The following is a 27,987-nucleotide window of genomic DNA, read 5'->3' as shown; positions in this document are numbered from 1 at the left end:
CTCTGTGCCGGTGAGGGCTGAGGACAGGGAATGCAGAGAGCGCCGTGCGTCCAACACACACCACCACAGATTTTTCCTTAAATTAAATCTGCGATGAAATAATAACAAATGCATTATTGCCCCTTTTAACTCCTTATTCCTTGTACCTCCCAACTGTCCGAGCTCGCAAGCAGAGCACTGGCATGCCCGTAGATGAATGGAGTTCTGTGCGGGCTGCAAACAGGGGTGTTTCACCAGCACGCACAGAGTGCGGGGCAAGAGCAGGGGCTGCGAATGAAACCAGCGGAGACAGGGCAGCGCTGTTCGCCGGACCGAACCACAGAGGCGGCAGAACCCGTTCTTAAATTCGAACTGCCAGGAAATTTACTGGAAAAAGAGAAAATCGTTCTTCTGCTGAAGCCCATAAAAGCGGCTTCAGCGCGCTGTAAGCGCTGGTTTTGCCCAGGCTGCGGTCCCACAGCGGCACAGCCTCGCCGCTCCGGGGACTTTCACCAATGATGCGCTTTTTCCTTAAGAAAGGCGGAGTTGGGACTCGGTGTCGGGGCCATAAATACGAGGGTCCCATGTCAGGGCAGCGCGAAGCGAGCGGCCGGCGGCGAGTGCGCGGAGCGGGCGGGAGGGGCCGTTGCGCAGCCGGGACCCGCGGCTCGCAGAGCTTCCCAAGGCCGGCCGGAGCAGCCTGGGGCCGGGCCGGGCAGCCCGGGACCGTCTGGGGCAGCATGGGGCCGGTCCGCAGCGCCTGGCTCTGCTCCGCGCTGCTGCTGCTGGCGGCCGTGGCGCCCGAGCCGGGGGGCGCCTGCAGCTGCGCACCCGCGCACCCGCAGCAGCTGCTCTGCGACGCGGCGCTGGGTGAGTGCGGGGCGCGGGCTGCGGGGCGCGGGACGGGGCGGCTGCGGGTCCTGCCGCACAGGGGCTGGGGGGACGGTGACAGCGGCTCTTGCGCTTTGGCGTCTGTCTGGAGTGTTTTGTGCGCACAAGCCGTGGAAACCACTGTGTTATTTAGTGCCTTGGTTTTCCTTTTAGTAGGAATGGCTTCTATAACTTAGACTAAGCAGGGGACAATACCAGGGCTTTCAAATAGCTGCTCTTAACGGTTCTTCTAATAAAATATCTGAGGTGTGAGACCACACCTGGAATATTGTGTCCAGTTGTGGCCCCTCAGTTCCAGCAGGACAGGGAACTGCTGCAGAGAGTCCAGCGCAGCCACCAAGATGCTGAAGGGAGTGGAGCATCTCCCGTGTGAGGAAAGGCTGAGGGAGCTGGGGCTCTGGAGCTGGACAAGAGGAGACTGAGGGGGGACTCATTCCTGGGGATCAAGATGGAAAGGGGGAGTGTCAGGAGGATGGAGCCAGGCTCTTCTGGTGACAACCAGTGACAGGACAAGGGGCAATGGGTGCAAACTGGAACACAGGAGGTTCCACTGAAAGATGAGAAGAAACTTGTTCCTGGTGAGGGTGGCAGAGCCTGGCCCAGGCTGCCCAGGGGGTTGTGGAGTCTCCTTCTGTGCAGACATTCCAACCCGCCTGGACACCTTCCTGTGTAACCTCATCTGGGTGTTCCTGCTCCATGGGGGGATTGCACTGGATGAGCTTTCCAGGGCCCTTCAACCCCTCACATTCTGGGGTTCTGTGTAAATATATCTGCTGTCTGTAAACTACACATATAGATATTTTTAATAGCATTTCAGGGAAAATGGAAAACAAAACACAAACTCCCAGGTGATACCATGTTCAAACACTTGATCTTTGTTCTGCTATACTACAATTTCTTTAATGGGTTGTGGTGGGTTTTTTTTTTTCATTTTCCAAAAATACTTGAGCAGGAAACTGCATTTTCTGCAGAAAAACTGGCTACAGCAGTTGTATATAAATAGAACTTCCCAATCTTTAGGACACTTGTGTTTCATGATATGTTTTCATTGTGTGTCATGATGTTTTCAGTGCTCCATCAGCACTGTGGTTGTCAAACAACTTACAGAAACAAACTAAAGGTCTCAAAATTCGACTGCATGGGGACTGGAAAAAGTGACATTTTGCAGGCTTTTGATTTCATTAGGCCAGGCCAAGGCTGGTTCGCTTCCATCTAACGTGAACAGTAAATGTAGAACATGAGTTTCCAAAGTGTCACAAAATTAGCATCTCTATGGGGCAGGCAACACCTTCTGCATACTGATTAATCGCTTTTATCCCCTGACAGAAAATCTTTGTAGCCATGACAAACTCCCAGCTCTGTTTGTGGCCATCAGTTAAATTGGTTTTTAATCTGGCTGCATTAAGCAATCTTTTTCATTAAGTTACCTACACCAGGCGTCAGAACTTGGAGTTGTTTGTGGTGTGAAGGAAAATAGAAACTGTGCTACCAGGAGCTTAACCATAGATGTGTACATGGAGCTGTCACAGTCTGCTGCATTCTCACATATCAGCAAGTGGCAGTTGCTCAACAGGCTTAATGTAGAGATATTTCTAAATCAACAATTTCACAGTATAGAGGAAACTCAAAATATCCATCAAGAGCCATCTTCCTTAGGGAAGCCATTCTGGCCATTCTTATTACATATTAAGATATATTCCATCCTTAAATACATTTTACAAATGGTAGATATATGCTACTTTTAATCTATATTTAAATACTGAAGTTTGTAAAATAAAACTGCTTCATATTTGGACTTGATGCTCAAGCTTTCACTTCTATAAATATTCCTATATACGTAAACTGCACCTTTTGGCTAAGGAATGTTTATATCAAGGATTCCTTTGTTTATCATTTTAAAATAGTATTTATATATATTATAAAATTATGCATATGGATATTTGTTTATGTAAGTACATAGATAAATACACGAAGATTTGTACTTCAATATCAACATTACTTCCAAAATATTGATAAAGAAAGAAAGGGACGGCTCTTCAGCCACCAGAACCTATGGGAGTTGAATGCTAATCAGCTATTTGCTCAGACTATTCAGTTTTTTTCAGTTATTTTTAAGCAGACCCCCCTCTGTAACCACAAACACACTGAAGTATTTCCTTACAGAATAAACCCCTGGCAAATCTTCATAAAAAAAGACAACAGAAATCAGGTCGTGCCTCTAAATTCCACAGCAAAGTAAAAACTGAGGCAAAGTCCCCGAGCTGGCGGAGCTGCCAGCCGCTGTATGCGCTGGAGTTACTGCTTTGTTCCTCAGGTTCCCCATGCATCTGTAACGTTTTTAACGTCCTCTGGGATCGCTGGTGATTTGGGTGCAAAGGGAGGTGGAGGGGGTTCCATCAACAGGTGTTACTTGAGCCACTAACCGAATGTGTGAGGCCACAAAACCTCAGTGTTTATGAGATACCCCAGGAAAAAACAAGTAGAGACCTTAATGAAGTTTGGGAGCGGCTCTTTTCGCTGTTGTTCACATGACTTGTGCGGTAGGAGGTTTTGGAGGGTTCCCCTCTGTCTCAGTGCTCACAGTGAGCCCAGGGTAGGAACAGGCTCTGTGCCAGCCCTGGTCCTGCAGGGTGCGGACAGAACTGACCCCGGACCGATGGCAGCCCCAGGTGTCTGTTCCCCCGACACCGCAGGGACAGCAGGATCCCCTGCCAGGAACCAGGCGGCCCACACCGGCCCTGCCACTCACCCGGGCTCCGTTCGGTCACCTTCCCGTGCGCCCTTCACGGGGGCTGATTTTGAACTAATCTGAGCAGTTTTCATTAGCTTCTCCGTAGTTTTAAATTTCACTTCCAAGAGGTAAATCCTCATTTGTAAGCAGTGCCTGGCACCATGCAGGTACACACCTTTGATACACAAAGGGAGGTAGATGCACTCCCTTTGTGTTCTAACCGCTGAGGCTGTCCCACCACCTGCCCTGTTCATGGGGACTGTCCTGTCCCCAGGGGCCATGGAGATGGGGGTCCTGGGGACAGCAGGGTGACCATGAGCCAGCACTGGGCCCTTGTGGCCAGGAAGCCAATGGTACCTGGGGTGGGTTAGAAGGGGGTGGTCAGTAGGTCAGAGAGGTTCTCCTGCCCCTCTGCTCTGCCCTGGGGAGACCACACCTGGAATATTGTGTCCAGTTGTGGCCCCTCAGTTCCAGCAGGACAGGGAACTGCTGCAGAGAGTCCAGCGCAGCCACCAAGATGCTGCAGGGAGTGGAGCATCTCCCGTGTGAGGAAAGGCTGAGGGAGCTGGGGCTCTGGAGCTGGACAAGAGGAGACTGAGGGGGGACTCATTGCTGGGGATCAATATGGAAAGGGGGAGTGTCAGGAGGATGGAGCCAGGCTCTTCTGGTGACAACCAGTGACAGGACAAGGGGCAATGGGTACAAACTGGAACACAGGAGGTTCCACTTAAATATGAGAAGAAACTTGTTCCTGGTGAGGGTGTCAGAGCCTGGCCCAGGCTGCCCAGGGGGGTTGTGGAGTCTCCTTCTGTGCAGACATTCCAACCCGCCTGGACACCTTCCTGTGTAACCTCATCTGGGTGTTCCTGCTCCATGGGGGGATTGCACTGGATGAGCTTTCCAGGGCCCTTCCAGCCCCTGACATGCTGTGACTGTGAAGCTGCAGTTCCATGCACTGTTCATCACCTGCCCCGCTGCAGAGCACAGGACGCTTCTCCTCCCAGAAGTACCTTGTGCTGCAGATCTGCTGTTTCACCTTTCCTGGTCAGTACTGAGGCACCACAGCTCAAACTGGTACCAGAAAATTCCTCTGATAACGGCTCTTTTGGAGAGAACCACAGATGTGACCAATTTTATCAGTGTCGAGAGAACTGATCTCCCTATTGCCACTGACTTTGGTCTCCCTGGACTCAATTCTAAACCAATGTTCACAGCAAATTAGACAATCTGTAGAGAGAAATGGTATATGTGGGGAGGACGGATTGTTTTCTGAAGACTGTCATACTGGTTTTCCCCCCTTAGGTATAAGCAAGGTTGTTTTTTGGACAGTATGACAAATACATAAATACTCTGCATTTCCGAGCTATGTAACAGCAGTGCCCTGTCTTTAAAGTTAGATAGATTCTTTCTGATTTAAACTGTCTTATGGTGGTTGTTTTTTCTTAAACATACATAAAAATGATGTTTTTACTGAATATTTGGCACCAAGAGAAATGACTAACAGAACTTCATTACAAAGAAATATATAATATAGCATCAGAGAATAGTTCTGTGGCCTTGGAGGAGAGTGGCACATTTCAGAGTAGGATGAGAGTGTTACAGCTGGAGCTTGGCAGCATTTTCAGCCTGCTAAAATCTCCTCAGATCGCTGAGATCAGGCATTGTAAAGATGTGCCAGATTAGATATTAAATTTTAATCCCATTTAAAAATAACGGTAAAAAATTTTATTTAAATACACCAGAATTAAGTTCTCAAAGTCAGCTCCTCTGGGATAAAATTACAATATGCTATTTCTTTATTATTGAGTTTCATATTAAAACTTTGATGGCTCAGTATCCCAGGATTTTTCCTCTCTGCAATATAATATCTAGTTTTGTTCTGGAATGGATGAATTTGTACATTATTAGACTGGGAAGTAACTTTACCTGATGGGGAAAATCAGCATTGGAGAATGTACTGGAAGTGTAGACAGCACTTCTCCCAAGTTAGGGGAGGGAGTTTTCTCAGCAACAATTGTCAGTCCAATGATAGCAATAAAGCGCTGGCCTCGTGCTGGTGCGGGTGTCTCTGGAGCAAAGCACAGCACCTCGGCGGGGGTCTGGCAGGAGTTATCACACCAAGGAAGTTGGGAGGCTGTGTTAGTGCCATGGAGAGAGCAGGCTGCCAGAACAACATTCATTATCTTAACCGGTGAATCATCTTAAAACCATTTAGCAATCATACTGATCTCTAAAGTCCTGCTACTCGTGTTTGTAGGTTTAATGCTGAAAATGAGGTAATTCCCTTAGCCCCGCGGCCTCAGAAAGTGGCTGGGAAAAGCTCAATTCCTGCCCTGCTCTGCAGAGCCCACGAGTGGCCAGAACACAGTGTGGAAACCATCAACGTCAGAGCCTTCCCCACGTCCCCTTCTTCTCATATGACTCATGTCAACTTCATTAACAAAGAATATTGAAAAATAAACATTTTACCCTCAACTCACATTTCAACACGCTCATAAGTGACATAAGTACCAACCCCACCTTTCACCTGTTTTAGCTGCATCATGTCCTGCCAGGGTCAGGTATACAGAAGGGGACAGGTTTCTTTAAGTATGAAAGAATGACATAGTAATTTTTCCTCCTTGCCTGTCATGCATACTTTCATACACATTAACAGTGTTTGATGCACTTAGAGTGCTCTTACCAAAGAAAAAATACCTGCAACCCTGCAAAGGCCCATCACTGGTACGAATGCCTGATTATTAGAATTTATCATTGCAGTACACACATGTTTCTTGGCATTGTAGCCTGAAACATCTAAATGCTTTCCAAAGTACAGACCTGGGCTGCGCTGGCTGCAGACATGGTGCTGCTGATGACTGGTTACAGCTCTGTGTACTGGTACCTGTCTTTGCTGAATGCTGGCGAGCTGTGCGAGCGCTGCCGTGGCGCTCGCAGTTTGAGTCCTTCCATTTGCAGGGGCAACTCAAAACATGTTGGCGAAACAGCCTCCTATGATAAAGACCGAATTTCCCGTTTGGGAGTAGGAAATATTAATTGAATCGGATCTACAAATAATCCTGTATCTACTTCAGGTCTTAAGGCAGAAGCAAACACTTTGAGACCTTCCTTCCAAACTCCATGTCCGGTCTGTCTCCTAAGGTACTTTTCACGTGTAAGGCTCGGCTTGTGCTGCCAGCAGCTCGCACAATCGCGCCCCAGCTGCTGGAGTTACCGCTGCTCAGAGCCCGCCATTTGAGCACGAAAATGGGGCTGGGGCTGCAGAACCGCAGTCGCTCTCCTCCCTGTGCTCGCCCAGCTTCTCGTGGCAGGGTTCCCAACAGCTTCAACGGGTGGCTGTGAAACGAGGCGCCATCGTGACCGCGAACAACGGGACGGGACTCTGGGGAGAGAGGCGCACTGCGCACAACGCTCCTGCCAATTAGAATGTACTTGACAACCAGCAAATAATTAAGCATTTTGAAAAAAAACCCCAGTATTGTGTAGTAAAATGAAATCTCAGAAGAATTACGCAGGCTGGCCGATGTAGAAGTGACTCAGTAACAGTGACTCATTGCTGAGCACGTTATAAATGCAGGATCAGAAAATCAGGAACTGCTACTTTAAAGAAAAGTGCTAAGAAACTAAAAGCCCGTGATTTCAAAACCAACATTCTGCACACACTGTGCGGAAAACAACGCGCGAGCTTAGAAACAGAGATTAAATAATACAGAACACAGAGCATGAAAGACTGCCAGACTCTTAATCCTATTAACGGGCCAACTTTAATCCCTAACTTTCTCATTAAAAAGTATCTCGGTACCGAGGGTTTTTCCGCGCGGAGGAGGGGGAGCGCAGCTATGAATGGAAATCCACAATAACATCATGTATGTTGTTCTGCAGACTTGGGAGTATAAAGAGAGCGTTATTCTGCAGCTGAAATTGGGCAGATGTTGATTACTAGTCAAATGATGTGGTATTTGAGGCTTGTGAAGTAGGGAGAAATATTTCTGGTAACATGAGTAGCAGCTGTAAAAACAGTGCAGAAAAATAAAACTGACCTGGAACATTAGGAAATCGTGCTATTTTTTAGGTAATATTTAAGTTAAAAGAATACCACGCATCTGTTAAAAATACACTCACCTCTTCTTTTTGAAACTCCGTAAAATCAAGATTTGGAAACCTCAATCTCATAAATTGAATGTATTCTAATTAAAAAACCAAACCACACAAGCAACTGCCTAATCTGGTTTAACGAGGGAGCCAAAGCTGATCCACTCTTGCCTTCAACACAAGGAATTTTTGCATCTGGAGCCAGAAACACACAGAGATGCACAGAATCCTGCCCTCGCTGGGCCCCGAGGAGCCTCCGCGGCGTCCTGCGCCCTGAGAGCCGCCCGGACACGCCGCTCGTGGGCAGGTTTGTGTGTGCAACACAGAGATTTACCCGATTCTCCAAGCATTCGCATTGCAAACTAACACAGTGCAAACTAACATCCAGAGCAAACGGTGATAAAATAACCCCTGATATCTGCTTTATCGACTCCAGAAGCGTTCAAGGGGTTTTTCAAGAAGGTGAGTTGTTGGAATGCAGTATTTTTTCTCTGAATAAAAAAATGCCTTGAATAACAGTGGATGATGAAATATCCTAATTTATCATCTAGAAAAGAAATTTCAATGGAATTCTTTTAGCCCAAGTGTTGAAGTTTTAAGGCTTTGATTTTTCAGTCACTGGTATGGTTGTTATCTCACCACATTCACCTTCTCATGCGACTGAAGCACCACCAAGACCAAGCAGTGCCGTTCTATGCATTGCTTTCCATAGAATAAAGGAAAAAGGCTGATTTTGTTACAGTGACATTCTTCAGCAAGCTCTGTGGTTACAGATCCAAAACACTTATGTCCAAATAGTCCGTTAAGTTCCACTATTTTTCTTTCTTGTGATTTCAGAAAGTGTGGCTCAGTTAATTACTGTGCCAGAGATATAGTTCTTTTACAGATGGCTATAAGCTTTTATTGATAAAATACCAGAAAACTAAAATACAAAGCAAGAAAAATAAAATTGGCTCTACATGCTAACTAGCACAAGCATCTTTAGAGTGGAAGATTCCTTGACTTTGGGTCTAGGAATACTGATCACGTAGAGTTAAGAAATCCATGGTGCAGACACAGAGGAGAAGAGTTTTTCAGATTCAGTATTGGGGCAGTTTTGCTCTTTTTCAGGTGTTTAAAGACGATTCAATAGCATCTAGATGGGTTCTCAAAAGAGGAAAGAAAGTATATATATATATATATATAAAAGGCTGATCCATCATCTCAGCAGATACCCTGATGCAATGATCTATTTCTCTGTTGAAGGAACAATGAAAAGGTCACAAATAACTCAGAAATCCAAACTGCAAATCAATGCAATCTTCTCTATGTTGTAAGCACCAAAAGCAAAAAGCGTGTGGAAAACCCGCACTGTAGGGCTGTGCCAACCGCAAAAGGGTCGCCAGATTGATTCCCGAAGCCGTGCGTTGTTCTATCCCATCACCAAACTGGTTGTTACTGGCAATAATTTGGCAGCAGTCCTGTGGGAGCCCGGGGGTCGTCTCTGGTCTCCCACAAACATTACACGGCCCATTTTGACAAAATGCACCAGTTTTCATTCAGTACCCAGACTCAACTTCCAACCTCCCCCTCATCCCACACAAGATCTGGAGTCTTTGGTATAAGACGAGAAGAAATACGTGAATACTCTGAAACTATTTTTCAGAGGTGAAGACGGTAGCCAGCAAATATTGATTAAAAAAGCCCCATACAAACAAACACGCCAAAGAACAACAACAAAAGCAACAATTGATGGTAAGGCATTTGGACACCCATGGCAGAAGTGGTCTCTAGATGACTGGAAGTGCTTGGCATAGAAAGAATTATGGCCATTGTAAACCATATATATATATAACAGAAGAACAGAATTAAACAGATGTATTTTGCACTAGAAGGACAGCACCTACACTACATGGATGCCAAATTCTTCTTTAGACAAGTTAACAATGGGTGCAATAACAAACAGAGGATGAAGGCTATTCCAGTAAATTCATAACAACCAGATCCTGAAAGATCACACACACATTTGAGTCAATTTGCAAAAGCGCATGTTGGCTGTGAGCGTAACTTGGGTATAGAGATAGGGATTTATGTGCCTCCGCGCTGAAAGCCAAATAACCGAACCAATAAAAAGTAGTTTTTGAGAACAGGGAGTGCAGAGCTTTTTGCATACAGTGCAGATCTTCTCAGCTCAAACTGTGTGAAATGAAGTTAGAGCACCAGCAAAGCCTGCGTCTGGACCCCGAGCAGAGAAAAAGGAAGAAAATTACAAATGGGAAGGGAAAAAAAAAAAGGCATTTTAATGAGACTGTAGTTGGCAAATCCTTCAGCATAAACAGAGAAACCAGAATATTTGCCATTAAGGGACTTGCTTTGAAAAGATCTTAAACATTTCAGATTAAGGGCAACTCATTAGGCCATGACATTATTCTCCTGGCACTGGCGCTTGATGGCATTACTCAATACTTAGTTTCCTTAAAGTGCAAGTGACACAAAGATTTCCACAAGGTCTCAGCAGATCCATGGATGCACTGTTCTCTAAGTGAGCGGGCCGTGGGTGCTCAGGTACCTGCGCACAGCACAGACACACTGGGAGCTCAGACAGCCGGAGCATCCCTGCTGATCCTTTTGGATGCTATTTCTAAGTCTCTAAAATAATCTGCTTTAAAAACATCAGGCTGTATGTAAAGCTACATGTTAGGTATTTAATTACTTATTTTAAAACATTACGTTGATGTCAGTCAAGCAATAACTTTTGCCTTCTTTTGGACAAATTGCCTTCTTTTGGCAGCATTACCCATACCTGTGAGCTTAGCCCAAATTTACAATGATCGTGTTATGCTGTTAATACTTCTTCCTTTCATATGGATTTTGAGAAATTATAATCCTTTCCATATCTAGGCATATGAATACATATTAATGCATATTTAGGCAAGTGAATTTGCTTTCTTCATTGGTGAAACTCGCAGCTTTACACTAAGCAGATGCACCAAGGGATGTTCAGCTGCCGATGCGCAGCGTTGCGCAGGGAACGAGTACGGCTGATGAGTACGGAGGGAGCAACACTTTTACAACCTCCTGTACATTTAAGAGGCTTCATCGGCCAATGAAGCCAATCAGCGGCCAATGCACACTGTTTTATTTTGAAATCTACCCAGGTATCTATTCTATCTTTTCTATCCTGTGCAGTATTGCTTGAAAGTGGGGCCATTAATTTTTGCCTGCTGCGACAAATTCTGTGCAGATTCCTCTTCCTTTCCGTGGTTAAGATTATTCTCCCTGCCTGCTGACTCTCTTCGCTCTCTGCAAGGAAACTGAAGCGTATCAGATGTTTAGTTTCCAATCTAAAGATTTGCTTTTTCTTTTTTTGGTCATAAACCCGTACCCATGGAAGCCGAGCATGCACGTGTGTGTTCTGGGGTTCCTCTGGCAGCTCTGCAGTGCCACTTGTCAGCATTCTTCACCAGACCAAGAGTCTGTAAGACTGAGCACACTACACTGGCTATAGTATCTGCAGCATCTACACCCAAACGCGGTGAATGAAGCAGTGTGTCTATACCCTATCTGCAGAGGCATTCATCTTGGAATTCTAGCATTATTTTACTGTAACTTGAGTTTGGGTGAATACGGTAGATGAGGCCAGTTCTGCTCACAAACTTTGAGTTAGTTTGCTTTGCTGAACCTCCACCTGGAGCAGCTCTTTGGTGATAAGGAGGACTGAATTAGTCCCTCCTGTGAGTTCAAGCTGCTTCTCCTCTCCAGTCTCATCCTGAATCCACTGAATTAACTCACTCCCAAAACTGAAGATGGGCACTGCTAGGAAATCTCATTATCAGATTTGCCCCCTTTCTTCTCTTACAAATACAAAATACTTCAAATGTGTATACTACAAGGAGGGGTGGTCCTGGATTGTGCTGATCACTGATAGAGAGTGACAGGGTATGGATAAACCCCTTTCTTTCTTAACTCTGTGGGAAGCGCTCTGAAAATAATCATCTCTGCTTCAGTTGCAAATGTTTGTTAACAGGCAACTCTTGGCTTCGTTTAGTCCTGGCTGTAACGTAACCTGTGGCACTTCAACACTGTACTGCAGTCTCTAGTCATTTCAAAGTAGTTTATCCCAATATGTAAATGAACTTCACCATCAATTATGTCATTGATTAGTTAATGCATCAGTTCTGGAAAGCTGTCCTTATGATACTGCAAAACAATTAAAGGCAAATAAATTTAAGAAAGCCTTTCATAGTTCATTTAAACGAGGAGTCTATGTTCTTAAAAAAAAGACAGGCATGTATTTATCAGCTCATTCTGATACTGTACAGTCTTGGTCACAAACGAGGCTCGTATTGTTGGGTTGATATTGGGATCAGAGCTATCTTCTACAAATTTCAACACGATACTTGATTCGCCCACACCAGTGGGTGGGTGTAAAGTTGTATTAGCACGATTTACTATGAACTTATTTTCTGACACACCCAACAAAGTAGGAAGATTAGCCCCATTTCATAGCGAGGGTTACAAAAAGAGCATAAACACAGTTTTACAAAGGTTTCACAAGCAGCTCCTTCCCCCTCCACAATGAACAATGGAGATCTCAGATGGGAGGGAAACAATACAAGGAGATCTGTTAATATCATCACAGGGCCAGCAACAGCCCTTTCACACCGCGGCCCGGCACGGCCTGCAAATCCAGGGGCATTTCTGCTGTTTCCTGGTTTACTCTGCAGTTCTTTTAGATCACTGGACCTAAATCTTGACCTTCAAACGAGCAATGGGGCTGTACTCTGTGGCACGTTCTGCTGAACGCTTGCAGCGCTGTACAAACCCAGACACTCCAGAGCCGCTGGCACTGGCAGAACCGAGCTGGGAGGTGAGGCCCAGGGCAGCAGTGCTACTTCCTGCCCTCGGACACGTAAAATAGCGCAAAAGTGTTTGCAATGAGGCAGAATCCTGAAGAGCAAACCTCCTTGTTAAACTCTTTTGAGAAAAAAGAAAAAAAAAATATATATATAGGCTTTTGATTAAAAAAAAACCCAAACCCTCCACAAAAAACAACAAGAATTTTGGCCAAGAAGAATTTTTGCATGGCAACATCAAGTTTTGAAGAACCTGAGGTGCGTGCGGTTGGTGCTGCCGCGGTTCTCGCTGTGGAATTTCCCCCACGCACATCCCGGGTCCGATGCTGCAGGAACTCGAGACATTTGTGTAGCAAGTTGAAGCTACTGCACCCCAAGGATGAAATAGTTCTGATAGATAGAAGTTTGAGGTAATCTTACAGGAGAAGGGTGTGCAGAAACAGCTGCATATTGTGTATGTGAATGCTTTCATGTTTACATCTATATATATTTATGTTATGTGTCCATAGTTTTGCTTTATTTGATACTACACACTGACTGATACGTAATTTCACTTTGTTGTCTCTTTTTGCCCATTTGGACGCTTTCTCTATCTGTTGCCATAAATATTTGGGATGCCACCCTCAAGCCTTCCACATAGCAATACACTCCTATTTAGATCCCTCTCCTTGTGCCACTTTTGCCTTGTCCACATCAGAGCAACAGGATCTGGCAACAGTTTGATTGAAGTGTCAGACATTAAAGAGACGGGTAGAAATAAGTGCTCAAAAATCACTCCTATTTAGGAAAGTGAACGGGCTAAACTGAGGCAAATAGAAGAAAAAAGAAGGAGCTGCGTGAGGCATTACTGCAACCTTGTTCGTAACTTCTTAGCAACTTAGATCTTTCTTTTCCTGTCAGCATAACTTTTTAAGTCTCATTTCGAGGTTTTTGTAGCAAAGCTGATTTGGATTATAAACTCGTGCGATATGAAATAATCTTTCTTGATTTCTGAAGAGCAAAGCTGTTCCAAGTGCCGCAGGTGCCGTTTCTGCTCGGGTACCTGTGGTTGGTACAGCCGGGCTGAGCTGGAGGCCACAGCCCCAACACAGGTTCTTCCTCAAGGTGCCTGTTGGATGGACGTTGCTGCTCCTGGTTGTGATCTCAGGTCTCAAATGGGATCTCATCACCTGGGCCCGTCAGGACTCGTGGCTTTTATTAACGAGGGCTAACGCCACGGAGCAAGAACGTTCACACAAAGGACGGGGTGCAATCAGAGACCGCCCTCTGTGTTTCGGTAGCTCCTCTGTTTGGTGCCGTGTCAATGCCGGAGGAGACGTTTCTAAAAGTTAAAAGTGGCCATAGAGGTGCCTAAAAGGAGATAAATCTCCAGGCAAACCGGGACACACGCAGAACACGCTGCTCTGTGCACGGGCCTCAGATCTATTGCAAGGCTAAGGGACAGGATTTAGCCCCTGTTTTTACAAAAAACAGCTAAGGCATCCCAGTCTAGACAGCCCTGCCCTCCTCTTCATTAACCTACCTATCCCTCAAGGACTGGAGCTCATTAACGGAGTTTTGCTTTAAGCTGCAACTCCCTAACCAAAAATATGTGAATTAATGAATCGTACGTATTACATAGTTTATCACTGATACAATGGAAACTCCAGTGCAGCTAATATTCCAAACTGGATGCATCCATCCTGATAATAATCTATGAATCTTTTGATTCTAGATGACATTTTTCTTCTGATAGAAATCTTACTCCAGAGACAAAAATACTGAACTAACCCCAACTTAAAACAACAGTTTAATAATAGTTTGTATTTCTCACAGTATTGTGACCTAAACACACCTGACATCATTGTTCAGGATGCGGCTTGACGGTTTTCAGAGTCCAAACAGATGAAAGAAGAGATTTTCAGAGCTCCAAGTGTCTGCCTCTCTATCTGTCCATCTTTAAAATTTATACTCTTTTTAGGTATATTTTTATTTTTACTTATATTTGATCTATTTTTAGGTTTCTATATATAAAATAAGAATATGCAAAAGAAATTATAAATTCTTGTTCTTTTGTCCAGTAATATCCAAAATATTTTCCTATGCAAGTATTGGTCGTTATACAGTTGCTGATGTCTAACAGATACTAGGGGAAGAAGATCTCATTTATTCATCACTGTTTGCCTTCTCCCTTGTTGTTTATTTCTTAGGATAATAAAGTTAATCTGGAGAAGTCATTTTTTTCCATTTTTGAAGCAGTAATAAAGTTGATTACTTTTGTTGAGTCAAGTTGCCTGTCTTCAAACAACAGTGCTGTGGCCAACAGGTTAAGGAAAAAGGCTAAACAGCATCATCTTAAAACTTGTATAATACTATCTCAAATAGTATCATAAAGAATGTATTATTAAATAATACTAACTTGTAACAATGAGAGTAATTCAGCACTAAACAGTTTTCCCTTTGTCAGTGCCTCAGAAATAGCTCCGAGTCTGCTATTTTCAGGGAGCAGATGAATTTCAGTGGATGAAGCGCAAGGATTTACTTTATTCTGATTCCATCTGTATCTATGACGTGGAACAGCCTTCACTTCACTGCTCAGTTCTCTGTCTGCTGTGAAAAAGATGGTTGTATTTCACTGCATATCTCACGATCTAACGGCAGTGCATTTCTTTTGAAGAGGCCTCTAGTAGAAGTAGTTCTTCATGTTCATTAAAATTGCTATTACACAAGGTGATGGTACAGTTTATTTACAAGTAAATAATTAGCATAGCTAATTATAGAGAGAGATCACCCAGGAAAGATGCAGTTAATGTCTAACTTCCTACCATTATTCTATATAAACAGTTTTATACTGTGTAAAACCCTGGACTATCTAAACACAACTATATCCCATTTTATACTCAGTTCTGTCCTTCACCCAGTTCAAAATTACCTTCTGTTGATGTAGAAATGCTTGCGAGATGTTTATTATTATTCAGAAAAGAAAGAATAAAAATATTCTCAGGACATTTCCAACACTGCGTGTCCAACAGCCGAGCTGATGGACTCGACAGACCCTTGTCCTGCAATACCTGCAGCACCAGGACACGTGCGGCTGGCACAGGCAGAACGGGACAGGGCGGCCGGAGCCCAGAGCTGGGGCTCTGGAGCTGGACAAGAGGAGACTGAGGGGGGACTCATTCCTGGGATCAATATGGAAAGGGGGAGTGTCAGGAGGATGGAGCCAGGCTCTTCTGGTGACAACCAGTGACAGGACAAGGGGCAATGGGTGCAAACTGGAACACAGGAGGTTCCACTTAAATGTGAGAAGAAACTTGTTCCCGGTGAGGGTGGCAGAGCCTGGCCCAGGCTGCCCAGGGGGTTGTGGAGTCTCCTTCTGTGCAGACATTCCAACCCGCCTGGACACCTTCCTGTGTAACCTCATCTGGGTGTTCCTGCTCCATGGGGGGATTGCACTGGATGAGCTTTCCAGGGCCCTTCAACCCCTGACACTCTGGGATTCTGTGAAATGCCACATCCTACTACTGGAATATGAGAGCGAATATCTTTTGAAAAACAGTACGTGTTTTTAATGCGGGGTGAGTTGGAGGCACGCGGAGATATTGGCACTAGAATCCGGAGGCTGTGCCTATGTATTTCATATATGCAACTTCCTCATAGGAATCCTATAAGTGACAGATAAAATGCCATTATTACAACTCAACAAGCAGAGGTTGTTCTCAGTCAGGCCCAGAGAAGCCAAGGCAGCCACGGGGCACTGGAACCTTTTCTAGGGGAGGGCGGACGAGCAGGAATCCGGGGTTGAACCGCCCTCCGAACCACGAGCGAGGACAGGGAGATGGGCGGCCCAGGAATGCTGCATCAGGAAGTGCTTGTGGTTGAAAACAGAAGCAACCACACGAATAAGAGGGTTTAGGAGACAGCTAGACGGCACTGATTGAAAAAAAATATATTAAAACACAGAAAAAAGCAAACCAAGAAGGATTAGAAGGCCCCAGAAGATCTGTGTGCATTTGAATCTGGTTTCAGGAGAGCAGAAAAGTAAAACCCAAATAACTGAAAATTCAGACATCCTGTAGCAATAAAACTTCCTTGTCATTAAAAAAGATAAAAAATAAAACTCTCAATTTGGTCTTCCTTCACCATCTGGAAGCTTTCTCTTAAACAAACAAATGAATGAAACACAGACAACATAAAAGTAGTTTTCATTTTCTTCTACACACCCAGAAAGAGCTCTCTTCATGACAAACCCCAAACCGTTGTACTGTGAGCCTGGAGCCGCTGTGAGCTATCACTGATCACCTCCAATGCTCCTCTCAGACGCTAACAAGCACAATTTAATACAAATATGAAAATGAGTAACGTTTCAACATTAAAGACAAGGGGAAAAGTAGTTTTAATTATCCTACAAATGTCTGCATTGAGTAGGCAGGAAAACATACTCTGCCTAAAACCCGCGTTATGGTATGTGTATGGAGAATAACGGAGCCAGCTCCTAACGGCTGGCTCAGCCCTCACCCTCTGTAGCGAATGAACGCTTTAATGGGAAAACCTCTTTTTAGGTAATAACGATGCAAAGGAAAGCAATGCAAAACAAACCAACATGATTCTAATTTGACCTTTCCAGCAGTATAATACGCAGATCCACAACACTTTTCATCTGGAATTAGATCAAAGCACGTAAGAAGTACTGTTAATTTGTGGGAACACGGCGCATCTGCAGATGATTAAAGAGATGCTGCCACTTACCATATGAAATGAGGAATTTGCTCTTCATACTTAAAAGAACTCTTTCCTTCCAATCCAACCCGTAAGTCTAAAATGCTCTTTTAAAAGAGTTTAAAAGGCTCGGGAGGAGGGAGCATTGCCAAAAGATAGAGGACTCAAGCTTTGAAGCTGCAGGCATCTGCACTGTGTGGATTATTACATCTAGTTTGCCCTGCTAATAAGTGAGGGAGTGAGAATTGCCCATTATTAGATGGGACTGACCTCTATTTGGCTGCAAAGAAAATTACCATCTGGCTTTCTTATTCCTTTTCTTTAGATAGAATGTTTTGAGGTCAATCTATCAAAGAAATGTTTTGGCCATGTACCATATGCTTAGAATCCTGTTCTTCCCCGTGCCTGATAGTCCCGGTATGTTTTAAACCGCATATATGAGGGAGAAGCCTCAAACACACAGATAGGACAATAAACCATTTCTTCTTTCGTAAAACCTCATACTTTCCTTCTTCAAAGAATAGAAAATAAATGTGTCAAAAGATGAAGTAATAAATTGATACAGGTGAACACAACTTGACATGTTGTGTTAAGAAAAATGCTATAATCCATAGTCTCAGAAAAGCATATGAAAGATTATTCTCATCTTGTCTTCTCATTTCATGCACAAAATTGACGCTTTAATCTGGCCTGGCACAGTCTTTCAGACTTCACGTCTATGCCATTGATCGCCGGTTCTTCTGTCATCAACAGGAGCAGCCTTTGCCTTTGCTCACTGATTATAATGAAGTCCTTCCAAGATTCTGGTGAACCGTTTCTGTGAAAACTGAGTGGTAACTTCATTCAGATTTCCAGATTCATGGAAATTCAGATGTATATCATAGGTAGCCCACTTAACTTTATTTTCGGCAGTTTACTTCAATCTAGTGTTCTTATAGAAACAAGTCTTAAAATCTACTTCTAGCTAAAGTGTAAAAACAATGCTGAAATCTATCAATATGATTTTTGCTATTTCTTCTAAAACCAGACATATGCTTATTTGCACTTAAATGTTTTCCTCTATTACAGCAATTCGAGCAAAAATATCCAGCGAAAAGGTGGTTCCTGCCAGTGATGATCCTCTTGATAGCCACAAAATGATCCGGTATGAAATCAAACAAATAAAGGTACATGGAATCACTTAGCTATTTTGAAGTTCAGTGCTGATAACCTATGTATGTGACTACAATTTAGCCCTAAATGCTTTCAGGTGGTAAAGGCTCCGGCTGCCTCCACAGTTAGACCCAGGTGAACTACACAGAATAAATCAAACTAGGGGAAAAAAAAAAGAGAAAGAAAACTGTTCTGACATTTATGAGTTGCTTGCTAAATAACTGTACTTAACAAAAGTTGTCGTTACTCGCAATTGCTTTATGAAGACTATAAAAACATACTTCAGTCTGTGAACGGTGTTCAATACATGTGCTGTTTCTGGCAGATGTTCCACAGCTGTGTTAGTTGCATTATGGTATCACAGCTCTCGGAGTGGACGATGCAAACTGCATGAACAGAGCTGAAATAGCCAGGACTTTTGTTCATAAGTGAATAGAGGTCTTTGCAGAAACAAGAGACCTTCCCTGATGCTCCTCCAAACAAAAATCCCGCTGCATGAATGCTGTTAGGAGAGCAAAGTGGGAGCACCCAAAAATACTGTGGCTCGGAATCACACGGAATTTTTCCATGATTTGTTCAGCTCCAATAAGGAGATGTTCATTAATGTACTTCAAAAAGACGTGTCCTGATCCTGTCCAAGTCACCAGCAAAATCCCTCTGGTGTAAAAAAGAGCATGACCTACCTGTTCCAGAATACACAAAAGCCAGGTAGTCCCTTGCAATTAAAATGTGTGAGTGTTGATGGGGTGTTTGGTTTGGTTTGGTTATTTGTTTTAAGTTTTCTAGGTGGTTTTATCTCTCACTTTTCAGAGAAGATGATTTTATATTCTTTGCATTGATTTGTATTACTACATTTATTGGGAACACTTAAGCAGATCATTATGAACGGCTACGTGCTTTCAGAAACAACGTAGATGAGTTCAAAGGGGTCTTACTAAGAAAAATCTGCAGTAAACAAGAATATCTCAAAACATTCCCAAGGATGGTTATGACTCCTGTTAAGGTTTCACAGCAAATTCAGCACGCCAGTTCTTTTTACCTTGCTAAAACAAACCCCAAAACTTGTCACCATCTGTTGCTTTCTGTCTTCTTAAAGTATTAAGGGTATTTTCAAATGTTTCTTTACAAAAATACGTATATAAATACCAGAGCAATTCTCTTTCCTCCCACTAGCACTTCAGTTGTCTCTTGCTACTGATATTTCAGCAACTTTATAGAAATGCAAATCATCTTATACTTCAGGACAAAAGAGAAGACTGAGAAGTCTAGCCTGTGTTGTTATTTTCAGTCTGTCATCCCATTGTTCAGTGACAGCACACGGAAATCTCTGAAACACCTTCATATGGGGGGCTGCTCTGGAGTTTCTCCCAAATTTTCCTAGGTGAAGGCATCAGTGCCAGATCTTCATGTAATTCCATTAAGGCAACTCAGCTGGTACTGGGCAGACCTGAGCGCTTTATTTTCCAATCAAAGATGCTCTACATCATCAGATAAAGACCAATGGGTGCTAACAGTCCCAGCTCCAGGTGCTTCCCCTGGGCAGCAGGGAGCTGAGCGGAGCCGAGCTCACCCTGGCTCCAGCAAACACGACAACAGCGGCTTTGTCTGAAGGCTCCGCAACACAGCAGCTTCTGCCAGCTGCGGCTCTTCTGCGGGCTGGCTGGGGAATTATCGGCCCATAAAGGCAACTGCACCTGGGAAACTGTACAGGAACTGGCAAAGAGTGATGTAACCGGTTTATTCTAAATATACGATTGACAGTGGGCATATGAGGAAAAATTGAACAGGGCTGGGTATACTGAAAAATTAATGAGAAATACTTTTAAATTAACAGAAGTTTGAAAGTGTTCTGGGTAACACTGTAAAGTCCACGTCAAGTTACAAAAGCGAAGAGAGTGATGGATTTTAAATAGCTCATGCTTGTAAATATTTGCTAAGTGCAAAATAATCCAATAAAATAATATGATGGTGTATAAAATCAGTGAGCTTTGGCCAGCTCGGTGTAGCAGGACAGTGCCCAGGCTGCCCAGCACGGGCTGGCCGCACCGAGCCCCCCAGCAGTTACCTCACGGGGCTCTCAGTCTCCTCAGTAACTCCAAGCTTGCCGACCAGAGCAGGAACTGGGTAACGCGATTTCTTGCCTCTTCCCTCAGATGAGAACATGTAAAATAATCTAAGTCAGCATATGTCAAATGGCAGAATGTTCTCTTTGCACTGTTTTTGTCTTTTTTCACTCAGACCGATTTCTCATGTTGTAAATGTGATGGCCCGCAGTTACGATAAATGGAACAGTCCTCTCAGAGTTGGGTGGGCATGTTAAGAAGTTATACGTGTTACTTTCTTTTATTGCAATATTTACAGCACTATACTAAAGAGAAAGGAAAATATGTGATTTATATGCAATTTAATATTCATCTTCCTAACATTATTGTTATTGACTTGGTTATCCTACTTACTCTGAGGAGCCACCCAAGAATTAAAACAGTGCCATTAGCTTTCGTGACACTGTCCTGTATTATCAGAGCAGCAAAGTAAGGCCAAAGAGATTACTGTCATACACGGAATCAACACATTTTACCTAATTAAACTAGTATAAGTGAAATTGCTAAATATTTTCTGCAGAAGCTGAATGGATAGAAACCTACGGAAAAAATTAGACTTCTTTTACAAGACAGTGGGGTCTCCTCACAGTGGGAATAAGAGGTATTAAAGCTAAATACAGCGATATCTCCACCTTACAGAGGTGCACGCAGTTCTAAAGCTAGAGAAGAGTCACTACGGAAAGCTAAGAAAACAAGCCACGATATAGTTGAAAAGGTTTAGAGAACAAAAAGAAGAATGTAATTATTGTAACGGGAACATGCCTGACACACTGCAGGTAATACAGATAGTCTTAAAAAAGTGTTGTGGAATCCTGAAGCGATAGCTCTGCAGTGGTGTCAGCGACACTGCTCGGGACAGGATGGGATCGATGCACACGGGAGTGTCGGGCTCACATCTCTCTGTTCTCCTAACCCCGCACCCTACCTTTCTACCTCCATGAGCTCCTTCCAGAACCTTCCATGGACCACACCACAACGCAGGATTGAATCAGGTCACAGGGTAAACATGCAAATAATGCAATAATGTAAAAAACAACAAGCAAAAACCCCCAACCACACAACCAAAACAACCCCCAAAAAACAAACACCAAACTTACTTAAATATTAACCTGTCTCCATTATAAGTCGCCATGGATATTTATCTTTTTTCTTATTTAATAGCTAAATCAATGTGTGTTGTCTGCATACTGCCTTTGAGTTAGCGTAGATGCGGTGAGGGGCATTAGAAGCTGTCCGCGCTGTTCGCTGGAGCAGGCACCGGTGTCCAGCCCGTGCCCTGCTCCTCCTCCTCGCCTGCCCACCTCTGTGTGGGGCCGACAGACCCGATAATCTTACCTAGTAACACCTCACACATTTTCATCATTATATGCATTTCCTATTATTTTCACTGCTGCTTTGTACAGGATACTGGTTTGTTTAGGTTTGGTTTGGGTTTTCTACTAAGCATTTCAAATTCACACACAATATTTTTGGATCAGAATCCCAGTGACAACAACTTTGGCCTTTTCTATTCCATCAATTTTCCTTCAGGAAAATCAACGCGTTCTACGAGCTGGATCCCATTTTCCAACAGATGTTTGAGAAGGTCGCATTGGGCAAAATTCTGGACATGGCAACCCAGCTTGCTTTAATGACAGAACACAAGAACAAGGTTCTTAGCGCGTGTCATGTCTTTGGAGATACACCCCACTACAGTGGTCAAGATCAAATTTCCTGTATTCATATACTGAGAAACTTCTGCATCTCACAACGCTGCAGCACCGTTGAGAGAACGCTGTCTGCATTAAAGGGAAGATGGTAGAGTAGAATATTAACTGAGGAGAAAGCCTTAAAGATCCATTAAAAACACTGAAAAAGCAAATCTAAACCCCTCTAATTTAAAGAACTAAGACCTAATTTCCTTCTAAACATAATGGACACATTTCATTTAGTGTAGAGAAGGGGTGTAATTGGTGTTTTCTCATATAAGAGATGCACCACAAATTCCTTTCAGCTGTTGTTTGCAACTGTTTTCACATGGTTGTTTTCCAGTACTGACTTTCTGTTTCTGATAATTTTCAGATGTTTAAAGGATTTGAGAAGCTCAAGGATGTGCAGTATGTCTATACCCCTTTTGATTCGTCACTCTGTGGAGTGAAACTAGAAGCTAACAACAAAAAACAGTATCTTTTGACAGGTAAAATATGACAAAACCAGCATAACTATAAGACCAGAAGTAACTGTTTAGATTGGCTTTGCAAAAATGTGCCAGCCCTTGTTAAAAAGTAATGTATTTATGTACACTCCAATTAATACAAACACAATTAAATGTACAAATGACGTAAAGCTGTAATTATACTGTGATCTTACATGTTTTCCATCCCTCCTTGACGATCTCGAAGCACTTTCAAAGAAAGTCGAAGTCAGTAACTATGTAATCACTAAATAGGAAGTATGCCATTATTATTTCTTTAAAACCAACAGCACTGATTTCCCCAGAAACACAAACATGATTACTGAGACAACACCTGCCTATGTGCATGTGGATTTGGGGCTCTAAGTAATCTCAGATGTTCCTACAGAACCCTGGAATCTAGTTTAACCTACTACTGCGCTGTACCCGTCCCTTGCTGGCAGATTATCAGCATCTTTGGAAAAATATCCTTCTTAAATCTTTAACATTTATTCAGCTTGCAATCAGCAGAGAAGTTGTCTAATAGCATTTATTGAAAAAGGGTGAAATACAACTAATTTGGTGCAATTAGTTAAAAACTTCAGATATTCTTGTGATTTATTTCTATATTTAGAACAGAGTTTTATTTACTTGCCTTATTTTTATTATTTTTCATGCTGCAGGTCAAATTTTAAGTGATGGCAAAGTCCTCATCCATTTATGCAACTACATTGAACCATGGGATGATTTATCCTTGTCTCAAAAGAAGAGTCTTAATCAGAGATATCAAATGGGCTGCGGCTGCAAAGTGAGTATAGAAAAACACTAACAGAATCCCAGAATGTCAGGGGTTGAAGGGCCCTGGGAAGCTCATCCAGTGCAATCCCCCCATGGAGCAGGAACACCCAGATGAGGTTACACAGGAAGGTGTCCAGGCGGGTTGGAATGTCTGCACAGAAGGAGACTCCACAACCCCCTGGGCAGCCTGGGCCAGGCTCTGCCACCCTCACCAGGAACAAGTTTCTTCTCACCTTTCAGTGGAACCTCCTGTGTTGCAGTTTGCACCCATTGCCCCTTGTCCTGTCACTGGTTGTCACCAGAAGAGCCTGGCTCCATCCTCCTGACACTCCCCCTTTCCATATTGATCCCCAGGAATGAGTCCCCCCTCAGTGTCCTCTTCCCCAGCTCCAGAGCCCCAGCTCCCTCAGCCTTTCCTCACACGGGAGATGCTCCACTCCCTGCAGCATCTTGGTGGCTGCGCTGGACTCTCTGCAGCAGTTCCCTGTCCTGCTGGAACTGAGGGGCCACAACTGGACACAAGATTCCAGGTGTGGTCTCCCCAGGGCAGAGCAGAGGGGCAGGAGAACCTCTCTGACCTACTGACCACCCCCTTCTAACCCACCCCAGGTCCCATTGGCTTCCTGGCCACAAGGGCCCAGTGCTGGCTCATGGTCACCCTGCTGTCCCCAGGACCCCCAGGTCCCTTTCCCCTACACTGCTCTCCAACAGCTCGTTCCCCAACTTATCCTGGTGGAGCCCACCTTACAGGCACAAGTGGTTGTCACTGGCAGGAGCTGGTCTCTTATATTTGATACTATCTGAGAATAAACACCACTTTTAAAGAGACCTGCAACATACTGAATTAATGTACTGTTTTCACGTTTAGATTACAACCTGCTACATGGTTCCCTGCTCAATCACAGCCCCCAACGAGTGCCTGTGGACGGACTGGCTGATGGAGCGGAGGCTGTACGGGCACCAGGCCAAGCACTACGCCTGCATCAAGAGGAGCGACGGCACCTGCAGCTGGTACCGGGGTGGCCCTCCCCCCGAGAAAGAGTTCATCGACATCAGCGAACCCTAAATCATCGCTTCCTAAAAAGCCTTGGAGTCTAATTCCATCCAACACCGCACGCTCACAGCTTCCAACTGCCATCGTCTAATCTACCCGTTGCTTAGAAACAAAACCAAATTGTCCTGTACAGCTAAAGCACGAGTCCGCGGAGCTGGCGCTGGCGCAGGATGGGGAGCAGCCCTCCTGGAGGTAGCTCCTCTGTACAGTTACGCTTTGGACAGAGAGGCACAAGCTGAGAATGCTCCTCTATGTCCTCTAAGGCATAACCAGTGTCCCTTTTCCCAATAGGAATGTACGAGAGCAAAAGAATTGCCAGAGTTTTGTCCCCTATTTGTGTTAACCTACAGATTAAGAGAGCCCCGTGTTTTATTCCAGATCTTCCTGATGAACTACGGAATGTTTTATAGAACTGTTTTTTTCTATATGAAAGTCTTCTGATACAAAAGAATTATTGTACAGTGTATTTGTAAAGTATTACGACAACATGCTATATAAAAAAAAAAAGATTCAAAAAGTCCCTGTTTCTCCTTATCTGTTGAAACAAGTTGAACAATTCCATGATGGAACAATCTGTGCTCCATATTCTGTACATTACTCACGTCGTGGTTTTGTTAGCTACAGAGTTGTAACTTTCATTGATAACGAAGTTAAGAACCAGCCTTGATAATCAAAGCCTTGGCTTGAGAAACTCTTGTAAAAATACATGCAATAGACACTGAGTAACTTGCGCTGCAAGTCATTTCTAAAAAGCTCTCCACTATTTGAACACATATATTAGTTTAAATTTACATTAATGATTTTTCATTCATCAGTACCTGTTGTACTCTGTCATAATGAATTTGGCAACTCATGAACTTATACTAGGCAAGTGTCACAACTTATTTTGCCTTTTAGTTTTTTAGTGTCTTCTGTGAATTGATTACTGTAGTTAGTAACTAATCTCCCGCATATTTAAGTTTACAAAAGTAACTCAATTCACAGTGGTAAAACTTCAAAATTATTTCAGTAAATGCCAAAGTTTAGACAGACGTCCAGCCGCTCGTGTTCCAGAAACTGGAGGAGAACCATCACGCAGGAGATGAACCTGTCGTTGCTGCCATTTCTGACTTACTGTACTCTCCAATTTTCTTGATTTGGTGTCTTTCACATGAGGATTTAGAAGAGGCGGCAGAGATTTGGGCAGTCTCGTTCTTTTGATGAGATCTGTCGGGTTAAAGGGTTCACACCAACGCGCTTCTGGTTCCTGCTCAGCACAGTGTGACGTTTCCCTCGGGAACCGGCGCTGGGATGTGGGTTCATGGATCGGTTCAAGGGCCCAGCTTTCCCCATGCTTCCTGTACACTGAGTCCTTATAAAATCACCAGCACGTCAACTGGCAAAGATCCGTAAATCTTTAAGAGTCCAGGCATCAGTAATTCCATTCAATTCAATGAAGTGGTAGTTTGGACATAAAATTCAGCATGTGCCATTTATAAATGATTTTTGTAACATGTTTTGTTTGTGATTCTAATGTTTATTTTGACAATTGCATGAATCCATATTTAAAGGACAGACAACGGCAGCTTTGAGAACACTCTTGTGAGAATGAATATTCTTTTTGCCTCTTTTTTCGTGGCTAAACTTACACAATACCAAGAAGCGCAAATGGCGCAAGGCCAACAGGAAGGCATGCCGTTAGTCATTTGAGGAATATATATATATATATATATATACACATATACATATATATTTATATCCACTGTAAATCAGTTTTCCTGATTGACACCACATATTCGTGCTGCCAAATGTAAAGCCTGGCTCATTTTCTGCTTTGCTGAAGACTAAGAAAAAATTACCCAGCAATAATCTGGACCACAGACTTATTATGCCTGCTTAGATCAATGAAATTAAAAACTACATCTCTTGCAAAAAGGAATTGATATTGCAGAGCCAATATTGCCAGTGCCACTGACTGTCAGTGCTGTGGCTTGTATTAGTACTTCACAGAAAGACTTAGACCCCGGGCCCCGTTTCCTCGTGTCAAAGCAAACCCGCTCGTGGGGCAGCCCGCGGGAGCTCCCCCCACCCCCGAGCGCACGGCCAGTGCTATTCAACCCATGGACACTGCAGCGCTTGTTTCCAAATCCATTTTGATGAAATAGCGTCATCTGCATAGCGCGCTGCAGCAAACAGATATCTTCTCCTTTTCACTCAACATAGTTCTGTTCCTATTTCAGATTTCTAGTAAGTAGACCTTAAACTCAAGGAACTCAGCTCAGATCGCCTTTTTATGTTCCTTGTGAAAATGTTTTCTTGGATATTTATGAACAGACGGTAACAGGAATTGTATGCCAGAATTAGTTTAAAAAAACAATTATTTTTGACCTGCCATAAAATATCCCATAAGAGGCGTTTGAAGCTGAAGGGCTGTCCGGTTTGGTTTCTGTCTGAGCGCACACCTGGCCAGACTTCACCCAATGGATGCTACAAAGATTTGTTCTCCCCTCAATAAATACGGCAAGTGAAGCTCTACCAAACACTCTCTCAGAATGAGTTTTTATTTTCCCTGAGATCCAGCACTGGTGAACACTATGAAAAGGATTAACTACAACACGGCCTTCAGAACATGTTATTTTCCTATCAAGATTTTTACTGTAGTGGCCTTGATACCTTATTAACAACAGATTATTTTTACAACATTTTATTTTTACTTCTTGAAACTGTGTATGCATTGTATGAAACAGCAGAAATACAGCCCAATTTGATTTTAATTTGAAAATGACTTACATAAGTTATGATAAGAGTAGGGAAAAGAACAGAGAAGGGAGATTAAACAGGCGAACAGTGGGAAACGAACCCAAACACCTTGAATATCGCTGGCTTTTTCTCAAAGCTCCAGTTAAGTTTTTAATTAAATTGTCCTACAATCGTGTTGAGAAAGCCGTGGTGTTTGTTCTTCATGACAGAGAACACAGGAGGTGGGAACGCAGTGAAATAAAGGGAACTAATTACTGGGGGAAAGGCTGTTGATATGACTCAACTAGCAATGAGTTCAAGAAGCCTCGCAGCGTTCTGAATAGTTTTAATCAGTCTGAGATGAATGTTTCTGTTTCAAAAAGTGTTTCATTAAAGCAGCTCCGTTTTTACACAAAAGAATGGCATCTTTGTTTATTTACCTTCTCTTGCCGTCTAAAGATCCCGTACAAACCATGGCCGTGGTGTGAAAAAGCCAGAGTGCGAAAGAACGCCTGGCGCGCTCAGCCCCAGGGGTTCCCAGAGCCCGCTCAGCCCCAGGGGTTCCCAGAGCCCGCTCAGCCCCAGGGGTTCCCAGAGCCCGCTCAGCCCCAGGGGCTCCCAGAGCCCGCTCAGCCCCAGGGGCTCCCAGAGCCCGCTCTGCCGCAGGGGTTCCCAGAGCCCGCTCTGCCCCAGGGGCTCCCAGAGCCCGCTCAGCCCCAGGGGCTCCCAGAGCCCGCTCTGCCGCAGGGGTCCCAGAGCCCGCTCTGCCCCAGGGGTTCCCAGAG

The 27,987-nt window shown here is 43.9% G+C and overlaps 2 protein-coding genes across 3 annotated transcripts in view; one reads left to right on the top strand and one right to left on the bottom strand.

The window, feature by feature from the left end:
- SYN2 (synapsin II) overlaps positions 1-27,987 on the bottom strand; it is a 183,189-nt gene that overhangs the window by 59,358 nt on the left and 95,844 nt on the right. The gene's annotated exons all lie outside the window — the stretch shown is intronic.
- Positions 571-27,622, top strand: TIMP4 (TIMP metallopeptidase inhibitor 4). Its single transcript, XM_082060077.1, has 5 exons — positions 571-849; positions 18,295-18,392; positions 22,542-22,656; positions 23,316-23,440; positions 24,299-27,622. The coding sequence occupies exons 1-5, from the start codon at positions 720-722 to the stop codon at positions 24,494-24,496; spliced, it is 666 nt and encodes a 221-aa protein (XP_081916203.1). The 5' UTR covers positions 571-719; the 3' UTR covers positions 24,497-27,622.

This window comes from Streptopelia decaocto (assembly GCF_964273445.1).
Source record: "Streptopelia decaocto genome assembly, chromosome: 8".
Lineage (NCBI taxonomy): Eukaryota > Metazoa > Chordata > Aves > Columbiformes > Columbidae > Streptopelia > Streptopelia decaocto.
The sequence above is the reverse complement of the archived record's forward strand: the minus strand, read 5'-3'. Positions and strand labels throughout refer to the sequence as shown.